This window comes from Rhodnius prolixus, unplaced genomic scaffold (genome assembly GCF_049639745.1).
Source record: "Rhodnius prolixus isolate KJV_2025 unplaced genomic scaffold, Rpr scaffold_26, whole genome shotgun sequence".
Taxonomy (NCBI): domain Eukaryota; kingdom Metazoa; phylum Arthropoda; class Insecta; order Hemiptera; family Reduviidae; genus Rhodnius; species Rhodnius prolixus.
In genome coordinates this window covers 1089340-1102754 of record NW_027411596.1, presented here as the reverse complement: position 1 = coordinate 1102754, position 13415 = coordinate 1089340, and the positions used below count along the sequence as shown (strand labels likewise).

Here is a 13415-nt window from a genome sequence, read left to right as displayed (position 1 = left end):
GAAGCTAGGAGTATTTTAAAAAACTTTTTTCCTTATATTAACCTGACCCTCCCCCAACCCACATGGCGGGAGGAGGGGGTTTGGATCCGACGTTGATGACGTCATGCGCCAGAACTCTCTTTTTCCCTCTACTGTGGAAAATGCCTTACGTTAAAGTTTCTGACGAACAAAGGTTAACATTTTTAAATTTGGTCGACAAAGGAAAAACGGTTCACATGGCATTCCGTTCATGGGATTTAGTAGAATATCCTTCTTTACCTGTAACAAAGAAGCATACTTGGGTAGTGAAAACTACAACAAATTTGGAAAAACCCCGATATGTCATAATTGCATTTCAAACAAACAAAAAGAATAATGTACAAAGTGATATGTCTCAGTTCAATCATTGTAATATATCAAATGTTAAATTGCATCTAAATTCTGAGGTTTATCCTTATGATGATCTTAACTTAGACTTCTCAAAGAATCACTTTTCAATTCTTTACTATATGTATCAAAAATTTCAAAAGAGTTATTATGCGAAGGAAAATCAACCTATTTTAAGCAAAGAACAATTCAGGGATGAAGCTCCTATTATTATAATAGACTGTTCTCATCAGTCTGAGGCAATTAGATCATCTTCAGTTGACATTAGAATAGAATTGGAAGCATCAGAAACGTTTAAAGCTGATACAACAGCCTACGCTTTAATTCTACATGATGCTCTAGTTGAATATAATCCATTGACTGGTTTAGTTAGAAGAATTTAATTGGTGGGAGTGGGGGAAAGAATCACATAGTGCTATACAGTTCACCAATATGCATGCCTTCAATGTTATCAATGTTAACAATACGGCAAGCCTACTTTCATCGTATTGATTTTAATGTTTGGGGAGAGAAATCTTTCAGATCAGCTGTAAGTCCGGAATGACTTGCCTTTAACAAGTCTTCATCAAGAAGATAAGAGAGGATTGTGTATTTATTAGGGACAAGTGAGAGATTTTAAAAGATGTAATTGTCCATGTAAATTACATAGCAATCATGATCAAAATTGTATATTGCTTATGGTATTAAATAAATGGTTTTTTTCTTATAAAAATGAATGGTATTTTTTTTTTCTATCCTTAGATGCAGTTCTTTTTTCTCTAATTTTTCAATCATTAACTGGTAAAAACTCTGCTACATCTTCATCACATGCGCATACTAATCCACAGTGGTGGTGGTGGTGGTGGGGAGGTTTTAATATATTTAGTAACAGATACTAGATAATATTTTTAGTTCACATCCACACATTGTGCGTGTAACTCCTCAATCATGTATCCGCTAATTATTGATTTACAATGTTATCAAAAAAGGAAAAATTATAATAATGACGATACGTTTAATGTTCGTGAAATGGCCATGGCTGACACAAACCTCAACATCATTGGATGTTGGATGTTTAAATTACCCGACAATGACGACGACAGCTTGTGTAGTGCTCCAATCAGGTGGTTAATGAACAACCATCATGGGATTTCACAACAAAATGGCGACCTAAATTATGAGGAATTTGGCGCCATTTTAAAGAAGTCAACACTAGGGTGTAGTTATTTGTTCACAAAAGGTATGGAAAAATGTAGATTTTTAGAAAAGATATTGAACATACCTGTATAAGATTTACACGATTTTGGTTGTCCACCCATTAAATCATTACCTAATATTAATAATTATAAATGTTCGTTTCATTGTAATACTACTTTCATTTGTTCCTTACAATATGTGAATAGATTAGCCTCTTGGGTAAACATTAACAAATTTAAAATGGATTTTTTCAATTATAACGCTAGATTGATTACTTTCCTTCATTGTAATGTTGATGATTGTATGAGTAAAAAAGAGGTGCTAGCTTTTAATGGATCCATTTATGTAAGGAAAAATTGTATAAAATGCGTATATTGTAATCTTGTTTTAGATTTAAATACGCTAACAGATTGTCCATGTAGTAAACACAAAAAGGAAAGCCCCTTTTGTTCTTACCACTTTTAGATAAACTTATATGATTTTTGTAACTAAAATAAATAAATAAAAAATTCAATTTTTATTTTATTTTCCTCACCCCCTCATACTTTCATAATTAACGTATTAGTATATATAAAATATATATATATATATACTAGCTGACCCGGCAAACGTTGTTTTGCCATGTATGTTATTTCTAGGAAACATTTTTATAGTTAAATAAAAATAATTATCTACTATAAGTGTGCGGGGAAGTATTTATAATCGAATGCATTATAAAGAATAAAAGTATGTTTTATTTAGGTTAATAAATAAATCTTTATTAGAGTAACGAATACATTTTAAACAACAGTCTTTGATAGCTATCTAAACATCAAAAATAAATATTTATATTTTTACTATCAATTATGGCAGTTGAAAAAAAAAAAATTAATCTCTTAGCGCAATAGAGTGTACAATATTTTTGGTTAGTCCGTCTTTAGCCAACACAAACAAACTGGATGGTTTTCCCACGCGAGAACATCGCACATATAGTTGTCCGTGGGAGAAGCACGGTGTTTCCAAATCTAAGCCACATACAGACAATGTTTGTCCTTGTGACTTATTGATTGTCATAGCGAATGCCAATCTAATTGTGAATTGAGTGTGAATTCAATTGGCACATCTGTAGGAATCATAGGGATTCGTGGCAGCAACACATTTTCGCCTTGAAACTTGCCATTCAAGATGATGGCTTCAATACCGTTTTTCATTAATTTTTTAATGACTAATCGTGTGCCATTACATAGCCGTGGTGGGTTTAAGTTTCGAAGTAGAATAATCGGAGATCCAACCTTCAATTGTAAATGATGTGGTGGCATGCCTGGCAAATCCAATGAATTTAAGAACTCAATTGGATAATTCACAGTCTCGTTGGTATCGCAAACTGCATCGATAGATTTATATGACACCAAGTCCCCAGGCAACAGCTGTTGTATCTTTAAATTTAACCCATTGACGTCCACATTTTTAGCTGCCAAGATCGCTCTTTCTGCCAGCCACTTATGATTTGCATATTGTGTGTGTTCGTCGGGAAATATGTGATCGATGAGACTATTTTGCGAGTCGATGATTGTGCAGAAGTCCGTCTGTAATTTTATGCATCCAGTATTTTCATGTACAGCAACTTTCCCATCGCCAATATCTAACAGTGGTTTAGAGAAAGTTTCGGCGGATGGATCCTGAAGCATTTGAACGCGCATGTTCACCGTCAGTTGTACTTTTTCAACTTTACGCCATAGTCGCGATGATTTTAAGCACGCGTTGATTTCATCAGCGTAGGTTGAACGCGGAATAACGGGAAGTGTTTGTCTGAAATCACCTGAAAGGAGTAACAAAGTGCCGCCAAATAGTATATCGTTGTTTTTTATATCCTTTAATGTCCTATCCAATGCCTCAAGCGAATGTTTGTGTGCCATAGTGCATTCATCCCAGATAATAATTTTACATTGTTTCAGCACTGTGGCCATAGACGATTGTTTTTTTATGTTGCACACTGCATCTGGATTATTTTTAATGTTTAACGGCAGCTTAAATGCTGAATGAGCTGCTCTGCCTCCATCTAATAAAGTTGCTGCAATGCCAGAAGATGCAACGGCCAATGCGATGCCATTTTTTGATCGTATCTCGGCAAGAAGTAGCGAAATAAGAAATGTTTTGCCAGTCCCACCTGGTGCATCTAAAAAAAAGAATCCTCCTTGTCCTGCCGAAACTGCCAGCATGATACGGTCGTAGATAATTTTTTGTTCATCATTAAGTAGTGGAACATTGCGGCTAACAATGCTCGCCATTTGTACAGTATCGTACTGTAGTTCACGATTCATATCTGTGTTGAGTAAATCAGATGCACTTCGATTCGGTGAGCCCATACCGAAATGACTGATTGGTAAATTCGCAATAGCAATGCAAAGATCCTCGATAGCAATCAATGCTTCATTGTACATTGCTTCACTGAATGATATTGTTAGATCGTTGCACCTTGTACGATGTCGATACAATATATCATCAGTCATTGATTCTTTGTGATTATCCCACAACATTTGTGCTCGGGCCGGGAAACATGTAGTCAGTACTATAGCAAATAGTAGACGAATTTGTGTTCCTGTGCAGTTTAATGCTGCTTCAGCAAGCATGCTGTCCCAATGATTGTCGTCTTCTAGCAAGCCTAGAGCAAGGCATGCATCTTTATACGTAGGATACTGTTGTCCATCTACCTTCCGTATATCTTGAAATGACAATGGTCCGGTGACATTAACCAACAATAGTCGCAGATAAAAGCACTCAGTCTGCCTTGGATTGACGGTATATACACGACCCAAACTATTTGATTTGAATAAACCGGGGCACGCATCAACTGGTATCCCTTGCTTGCGGGGTATCCATTTTTTCGATTGAGCCCATGTAAAATACCGCGGAACTTCAGAATAGAGCAGTGTTTGTGCGAAGGCACCAAAAGCATCCGCACGATTGCACAATTCAAAAAATTCGGTGAGCGTAGTTTTCGGTGGATTTATAGCATGATCAAGCGCTGGCCGTTTTCAAGATGGACAGCTAAATGGATAACTGCTGGATCCCGTTCATGAATTGGGAAACCGAAAATACGCCAGACAGCTTCATTGGAACTGATATACCGGCCAATTTGGTAATTCGTGATTTCATCATTTTGATTCAACGGAGGAGAATGAACATTAGTATTTTCAATCCGAAATACAGCCATATCACTTCCTTTATTCACATACTTGCAAATATATTTGATACTCTTCACCGAACTGCATGACTCAACATTTATATGAGCATTAAAGGTTTTGCTCAGCAGAGGAGAATATGGTACCACCCAACGATTGTCAATGTCGATGTCTGCGTTGTTGGTAGTTTTAATGAAAGATTGTCCGCCATTTTCCAGATTTTTTATTGTAAGTCATCAAAAAATAAAAAAAAAAATTTGCCAAAAAATTAAAGTTTATAATTAACAAATAAAAAATAGGGGTTGATCGTAGAGGGGTGAAAAGTTGAGAGTAATATGAGATTTTTTATTGTAAGTCTTCACAAAAAAAAAAAAAATTTTACTAAAAAAAATTAAAGTTTACAAATAAAGTATAAGGGTTGATCGTAGAGGGGTAAAAATTCAGGGTTGTATGTATTTTTGTATGATGTGTCATAAAATAATAAAAACAAAAAATTTTGCCTAAAAAATAAAAAAAAAAAATTTAGGGGTGGACTACCCTTAACATTTAGGGGGATGAAAAATAGATGTTGGCCGATTCTCCACCCTGGCCGACAATCACGCTAAGGATCACAAAAATCGATCGAGCCGTTTCGGAGGAGTTCAAGTTCGAACACCGTGACACGAGAATTTTATATATTAGATATGTATATATATAGTTACTTAATTAGTAACGTAATATGATATGGGTGCATGCTAAAAAAAAAAAGTGTTAATATTATTCCCTTTATTGAAAATATTCCAAGTATTATTACTCTTAAAAAATATTCCCAATTAAATAATATTCCTAATAACATTAAAATGCACTATTAGAAACAGGATGTGATAAGAACATGTTAAGAGAGGTGTGTGTGAGTCATAGGACATGGGAAAACGCTACATGGCCATCATAATAACCACATAAATAATACTAATATTCTTAATTAATTATTAAAATGCGCTAATAGGATGTGTGTGTGTGTGTGTCATAAGAGATGTGCAATGTTCCTGGTCATATGCCCCCCACCCCTGTAACCCTTTCATCCATTTGGACGGCTTGAGGGTTATGCCTTGTGACGTAGGAGTTGCGTTCCTCTTGTGACGTAGGAGATTAGTATGGTCGTGGGACTGGACGACCATGTGACGTACTCTCTGCCACTAACCTTGTGTCGTAAGAGATGCGCATGTGTGACGTCAAAGGAACGCATCTCCTACGTCACATGGGGCAGGTCCTAAGCCATCCTCATCCCCTCCTACTCCCACTCCTAGAGTGAGTGAGGGTGAGGGGGTGGGAAGGGGCTTGGCATAAGACCTCATCCTGTACGATGATTGGTAAGTAGAAAAGATGGGAAAAGACGCGCGTACGCGCGCTACCTCTCATACGTACGCACGCTCGATTTTGGTGTGGACAGGGGTGAGGAAGGGGGGGGAAACCCCCCTGCATTCCCTCGCCCTGTCACCCATAAGGGGTCGACGCAAAAAAACGTCCTCGTATGCCCAAAACTATACTACTTTCCGGTTCCATGAAATTCGGCTACTCTTTACATAACGGACAAATTCAGAAGGGGGATTGGCACCACTGCTATCGAAGAATTGAATATATTCTCCTCTCTTCTTGTAACAAACCCAGTGAGAACCACTGCCAACACTGCTATCCAAATTAAAAATGGCTCGTTCATTTTTCCATGGTTTCTTTGGAAATTCATCAATCATGAATACTCCTCTGAAATGAGGAAATTTATTTGATTTCGCCAACTTAATTAGATCTAAATTACTTAGCCGCAAGCGAGGTAGCGTACCCAGCATTCGTCTAGCTTTTCCACTCAATTTTGAAGATTTGCCACCCATCCGTCTAGGAGTGGGGATGATTCTCTTCTTTTTCTTCTTATCTTTAGCACGTCTCATGATAAACTGAATCGTTGTTACTTTTTTCTGGCTTTATATATGAACATTTTTAACATTCTCCCAACCGATGTGTGAATTATCTAAGCCCAACCATTTCACCAAAATTCTATCACCTTTTCGTTTAATAACCTTCTCCACTAGGTAACTGTCGGGATGTTTGGCCAGCTGCAGTTCCTCTTGATAGAAACCTCCAGGATACATTTGCCCCTTATAATCTTTCAGATGATAGGTGACCAGTATGGTATTTTTCACTTCAGCAACTTTAAATATTGTTACGCCACCCTCTACAAACACAAACACCGCTGGAGAAGGTAAGCTCAGTGGTGACGGGGGGGTAAGGAGAAATGAGAAAACAAGGAGGAGGCAATATGCTGAATAATAATAAACAAATAACAATACTAGTGATTAGAATTAAAGTTAAAACAATACTCGGATAATAAGGGGAAAAAAATAAAATAAAAATAAATTTATAATAGAAACTAGTTACCTAGTAACAGCTTCTCCGTTAGCAAATCTGTGTAGTGCGCCCCTGCTGGCCGTTACTCTAACCAGATCACTACTTCATTAAATAATTAAATTTATTGTCCATGTGAGATGTTGCTAGGGGTTTAAATAAAGATTCAGGGTTATGAAAATATTATTATTGATCACAACAAAAAAAAGTCTTTTTACAGCAAAGTACAGTATCATAAACCCTGCTTAATACTGAAAAATACAAAACTTGATTACTAGGTAATGAAATAATTGTCCTCAATAGAACCAGAAAACTAGTCACTCTTATTACATTGCCTACACTTACAGTCAATCTCAGGCCTGGTTTTGCTCCAATCTACCCTTCTTTCCTGGTCTTCTTATGGGAAGCTCGCCACCAGTCAGGTACTATTCCTTCCTGCCGCCCTTTGGGAAGTAGAAGGTCCTCCGCTCAATGAATCCTCTCCCAGAGGCAAATCCCGCCAAGGTGATTTCTTTTCACTCCAATTTGTTTTGGCTCCAACCAGCTCGGTACAACAACTAATTTTCCACTCGAAATTAATTCTTTCTGAAAAAATCCCATCAGTCTCTAACCCCATATGATCCTCTCGTCGCTTGTCTTTTTTCCGCTGCCCTCTTCACACAACCCTGTGCTCTTCTCAATATAATTTATCAGCCATACATTCTTCATTTCTCTTGAACAAATTTCCTGGACTCATTTTCTTAATCCTAAATTTTCCCTAACCCTAACTAAATAGATAGAAAAAAATTTAGAAATAACTATAGTCATACTGCCAGAATTGTTTTCGTTTTGAGAAGCTGTTACATCGTAACAATATTTCTGTGACCATGAAGGGCAGTAGCCTTTAGCAAATTGCGCTTTATATTTGGATATGCGTACATGATCACCAGCTTTGAACTTGGGAATGCTGGCATTTTTCAAAGTTTTCTTCGCACATGCTTCTCGTAACAGCTGCTCTTCTATTTCTTTTCCCCGTACTGAAGCCGGTGTCATAGTTCTGTGTTTAGTGTTAATATATTTGTTCACTAGCGATTTAATACTGTTTAACCAGTCGTACGATCCTTGGAGACTAAATTTTTTCCACATTGCCGCTTTCAGAGTACGATTGAATCTCTCCACTATTGAAGCTTTTAAGTTACTATAGGTAGAATAGTGATTTATACTGTTCACGTTCATCAGCTTGCCAAATATCTTGTTGTAAAACACTTTTCCATTATCCGTTTGCAAATTGTTTGGCTTCCGATCGGCTAATACTTTCTCAAATGCTTGACTCACTTCCAGGGCTGACTTATTCTTCAGAGGGATCGCCCATGCAAATTTGGAGAAACAATCAATCACGGTCAACAGATATTTGTGGCCTTTATTGAATCTAGCGTAGGGTATTAGTTCCACATGGTCGGCTTGTCATCTAAGCCCTTCAGAAGGACTGCTCTTCTCTTGAACACTCTTCCTGCTGGTCTGTGCAACTCGTTAACGATCTGTTCCTTAACAGAGGCCATGATGAAATGAAGCTTGCTCATGTACACATTACGCTATTATACCTCCATCTCTCAGCTGGGCTTCAATACTTTTTATTTTCGCGCTGGCATTGTTGGTGCCAAGTAAGCTTCTTAATCGATCTACAAGCATGTTAGGATCTACATATCCGGCACCTCTTTTTGTTGAAAACAATTTTGAAATCACATTCTTGTATTTCATGTGTGTGTTTAGAACTTTAATTGGTCCGGAAGGGCTGTGCCCTTCTCTATGAGCGTTTCTCTGTTGCAGTATGCTCTTGTAATTGATATAATCCGTCTTTTTCACCATAGACAAGTTTGGATTTGTCATGAATAATAACTCAAAAGACCTGGTGTGCCGAAATAGGTATTATCACCAACAGATAGAATATCTTTGCTGATGGAAACCACTGAGTCACCAATACTAAATCTCCGGCCATCATAAACTACACCATATATCATATCCAAGTCCTTGGTCTCATTTTTAATAAATTTTTTTATATATTTTGAAGACGTTTCTCCAACTTCCTTCAAATATTTTGCTGAAATTTCCTTCCATTCGGGCGTTTGTGCTTGTTCTCGTACCTCTTGAAGCGGGCTTGAAGATAACTTTAGAACTTCCGGTCGCTTTGGGGTTGAAAGTTCTTCATGCCATTTTTTTGTTAATCTTGACGGCGGTGTTGTAGCCGATTCCAGACTCAGAAATTTTAGTCTCTTTGGAGGTGGAAGGGGTGTATCACAAGTAGCTACTTACGGTTTAGGAGATTGTATTAATTCAAGTGGTGGCTTTTCCTGCTTTTCCACCAATGCTTTCAATGGACTAAATAAAGGTTGATATTTCATTTTCAAATATTCATCGGTCTCTTCTCTGTTTCTCTTCAATAAATTACACTTTTCTTGAATCGCCTTTCTGGTTTCGATTATTTCACGCATTACAACGTCACTAGTTGACCCCTCCATGGCTCAATGAACAGTGATGTTCAAAAACGAGGTTAAGGTATTATATAGGCTTCGAAACCTTTTCGATACCTTCCCTCATTAATCTGTCTATCTTTGTCCAACACTAGGAAACCATATCTATTTTCTTTCCAACACCAATGGCAAATTTTTCTAAAAGTTTTGAATTCCATGTCGGAATTGATATGGTCATCGTAAATTCTTCTCAAATTTAATTCATCTTGCCGAAAGAGTATTAGGAAATTTGCATTTTGTCTTACTAAGTGCTTAGGAACTCTAGTATAACTTTGACTTAGATAAAATATATTAACTCCACTGTGGCGCCCCATACAAAAATAGGCTCTTACATTATCTTGCTTGTCACATGCTATATCATCGAAAATAATTTTTGAATTTGGCAGGGCCTCTTTAGGTGGGGGAACTTGAGAATTGTCTTCAAATTCAAAGTACCCAATATCTTTTAAAGGTTCTAAAATTTGAGTTAGCTTCCGGTACTTTGGCTGTTGTAATGACTTTGCAAACAAATATATATTTTCATATCTCAACCCTTTTGGATCGTATATTAAGCTCAACATCAGGTTAGTTTTCCCACAATTAGACGGTCCACATATTAAACATCTAATGGAATCTGGGAAAAGCGGACCGTGTTTGGAGCATTTCTTGGAAGAGGCCCTGTCGTCAAGGTTTTGCACGGAGAGGGTGTGATGTTGCTTTATCAAGCGCATGATGGGAACTAATAAGGAACGCTCTCTCGCTTTTGTATATATATAACTAAGCTATGTACATGGCACAGGAAATCTATCTACACTGCATTTACACACCCGCCACCAACATTCACACATCCTATTCACAAAAAATAAAATAACTTAAACTAATGCCCACCACCTTTTTTTTATTTGTTAATTTTTTTATTTTATTTTTTTATTTTAATAAACTATTAGTTAGAAAAAATTTAATACTATATACTAATAATAAATAGAAAAAATATTTACAAAAATAATAATATATGAGAAAAAATATTTTCAAAAATACGTTTAAAAAATTAATAAATAAAGATTGACTAGAACAAAAAAAAAAGACCTACTCTAAACAAGGTAACCATGTACATAGTATATGAAATATATATATTTACAAAAAATCCGCAACTTTACACAGGCAAGTCCGCTATGGTAAAGTGGCCATGGGCGAGAGTATGTACACGATCGACCAGATGGCGTTTGTCGTCGTGGGGCGAAAGGGATACTTTTCTCTGTTCGACGGAAAAGAGTTTATGTTCTTTAAAAATTATTGTTCTAAACGTTGTTGTAAACTCTTTTCCCTCGAACAGGGCAGCCATATAATCATCAAAGGTGATTTTTTTATCTACGGCTGCCTTCTTTATCCCTTTCGCCCGCTTCTTCTCTAGGCCGCGGATGCGTACTGCATACATCTTTGCGTGGAGGCCCACGAATTCAGATACAGGCTCTCCACTGGCTTCATCCTTAAACTTCCCGAACACCTTCTTATTTCTGTTGTTTTTACAACGATGTCCGACAGGGTAGTCACAGGTGTCAAATTCATCTATCATTGTAGTTATGTCCTCGTAAAAGTCTTTCGTCTGTACTAAGTACATGAGGCTGTCAGTGTCTGTGTATAAAAGTTTTAGTTTGTCAGGTCCGTATTTTGTCAGCATTGTAGCGTAATGAAAGTCATACATCCGGACTTTGGACAGATCAAGAAAGGCCATCCCAACATAGATTGGTTTGTTCATCGTGATCTGTTCAAAGTCCAGATGTACAGCAGTCAGCGCCTCAGAGTAGATCGTCCTGTCATTAAAAGTAGGTATTGCTATTAGTTTCCGTATTCTACGTTAGTCAGTTACTAGTTCTATTTTTGTTCGTTTTCGTACGTCCTCCATGAATTTGCCAAATACTGCGTTGTTCATCAGGGCGTAATAGCCGCTCAGATTGTGGAGGAAAACGGGAAGGAAACGAGGAGTGCGGTAGAGGATATTGCAGGAATTGTGAGCAGGACCACGATACACAGCAGTGATGTGATCGTGATCCGCCACTTTAGGATCGGTTCTATTGAAGGGATTACAGAGGTGACATTTTGGGGACCGTTTAAAGTCTTCCAGCTGAGATGGTGACAGGGGTAGCATTGGCCGCTTAATGGAGTATACCAGAGCCACCTTCTCGGCCACCGCCTTTATGTAAGCCATAAATTTCTCTGTGGAATCTTCACCCGTATAGATGTAAGGTTCCGCAGGAAAATCGGCAGGAAGGCAGTGGCGTATGTCTTCTGCCACTTTCACATAAGTGCAGAAACTCATAGGAAGATTGCTCTGGTAGGGAGTTGTGTACGACCGGCCCACATTGTTTCCGTTTGCATCCATTTTTTTTTTTTAAATTGCCTCAAAATCAGCATAAACGACGAAGGGAACCCTCATTTGGTTTTGTATTTTTGTGAAAGATATTTTTGGAGGGGTCCCATCGTCGTTACATTCTGGCAATACAATCCGGGTCGGTCTATTTACTCCACAATACTCCATATGTTCCCTCACCCGCTCGGCGATGCTTTCACCATCCATGTTGAAATGGGTAAAGCACCGCTTGCAAACGTGTACCCTTTTTCCATGCGCAGTAATTTGTCGGACCACTAATTTATTAAAATCTTTGATGTATGTGTAGTGGTTCCGTCCATTCTCTAAAGTCAGAAGAAGGAGATCGCGATGGTCTTCCTTCTCCTGCTTCACCACTTTTAGAGGGTACACGTTTCCTTTCTCTCCAAGGGTGAAAACATTTATCGTAATGTTGTTGTACTTTTCAAATTTTTTCACCTCATGGAGAGGAGTGGGGAAGGAAATGCAGTCAAAATTGTACCTGTGCTCTATATTAGCATATTTACTAACACGTTGTGGATCCTTTGTGACGAAGCGAGAAAGAATTGAGTACTGAAAACACCGGTCATCCGTGTTTTGGACATTGATGACGGCTTTTTTATTGGCAATGTGAGGAGGAAGGGGAATGAAGCTGGAGCCGCCGAGAGGGTTAAATTTATTTACTTTTAAGAGGACTCCGTCGAACTCTTTTAGGCACCAGCCGCTCCCCTTTAGTGTTGACTCCTCCATCTCTACTACAATCTTCTTGAAGCTCTCATTTAGAGAATCGTCTATGGAGGAGTCTTCATAAATTACTTTATTCTTAGTCTTGAAGGCGCTCTTCACAAGTTTCACCTTTGATGTTTTCAAAGTTCGCCTCCAAGACCAAGTTATATTTCAGGGGAGAATCGCTGTCTGCCATTACTTCCTGAAGCAGACGACGTAATGTTTCTATCTGACCTGTTAGAAATTCCATTGCGTCGACTGCCCCGGAACTTGGAAGGAAAAAAGTTCGAAGAGTCCTCCCAAAAGCTGACTCCACTTCATATAAATGGCCTTGAGCTGCCTCAATACGAGCTCTTTTGCCATGACTGGTGTTTCAGTACCGCAGCGTCGCAAATGAGCAAGCATCGTTTTTCTTGAGGAATAACTTTCTCTACAATTAGGACATTGACGAGATTGCTCATTTGCGGCGCAAGCACGTTCATGACGTTCCTTATAGTCCCCCCTTAAAAAGATTTTTCCACATTATTGACACTCCATTATTATTAAAATATTAAAAGAAAAAATAAGTACAAATATATATATAAATTTATAAAGCGCGAATATTAAAAAATTAAGAACAAAAATGAATAATGAATATAAACTAGACTAAGATATTACTAAAGAAATATATACAAGAAACAAAATTAACTATATAAAATGAAATTAAAATTGAAAAACTTATAAAAATGAAATACTAAAAAGTGAAATAATATAAAAAAA

The 13415-nt window shown here is 37.6% G+C and overlaps 1 protein-coding gene and 1 pseudogene across 1 annotated transcript; both read right to left on the bottom strand.

Annotated features, from left to right (window-relative positions):
• Positions 1 to 2409: 2409 nt before the first annotated feature.
• LOC141452033 (ATP-dependent DNA helicase pif1-like) lies at positions 2410 to 3239 on the bottom strand (annotated as a pseudogene).
• A 32-nt stretch (positions 3240 to 3271) lies between these two features.
• On the bottom strand, positions 3272 to 11243 carry LOC141452007 (uncharacterized). The gene is made up of 4 exons (XM_074123829.1): positions 10999 to 11243; positions 4621 to 4787; positions 3435 to 4546; positions 3272 to 3340 (listed from the first exon to the last, which is right to left on the bottom strand). The coding sequence occupies exons 1-4, from the start codon at positions 11241 to 11243 to the stop codon at positions 3272 to 3274; spliced, it is 1593 nt and encodes a 530-aa protein (XP_073979930.1).
• Between the last annotated feature and the right edge of the window lie 2172 nt (positions 11244 to 13415).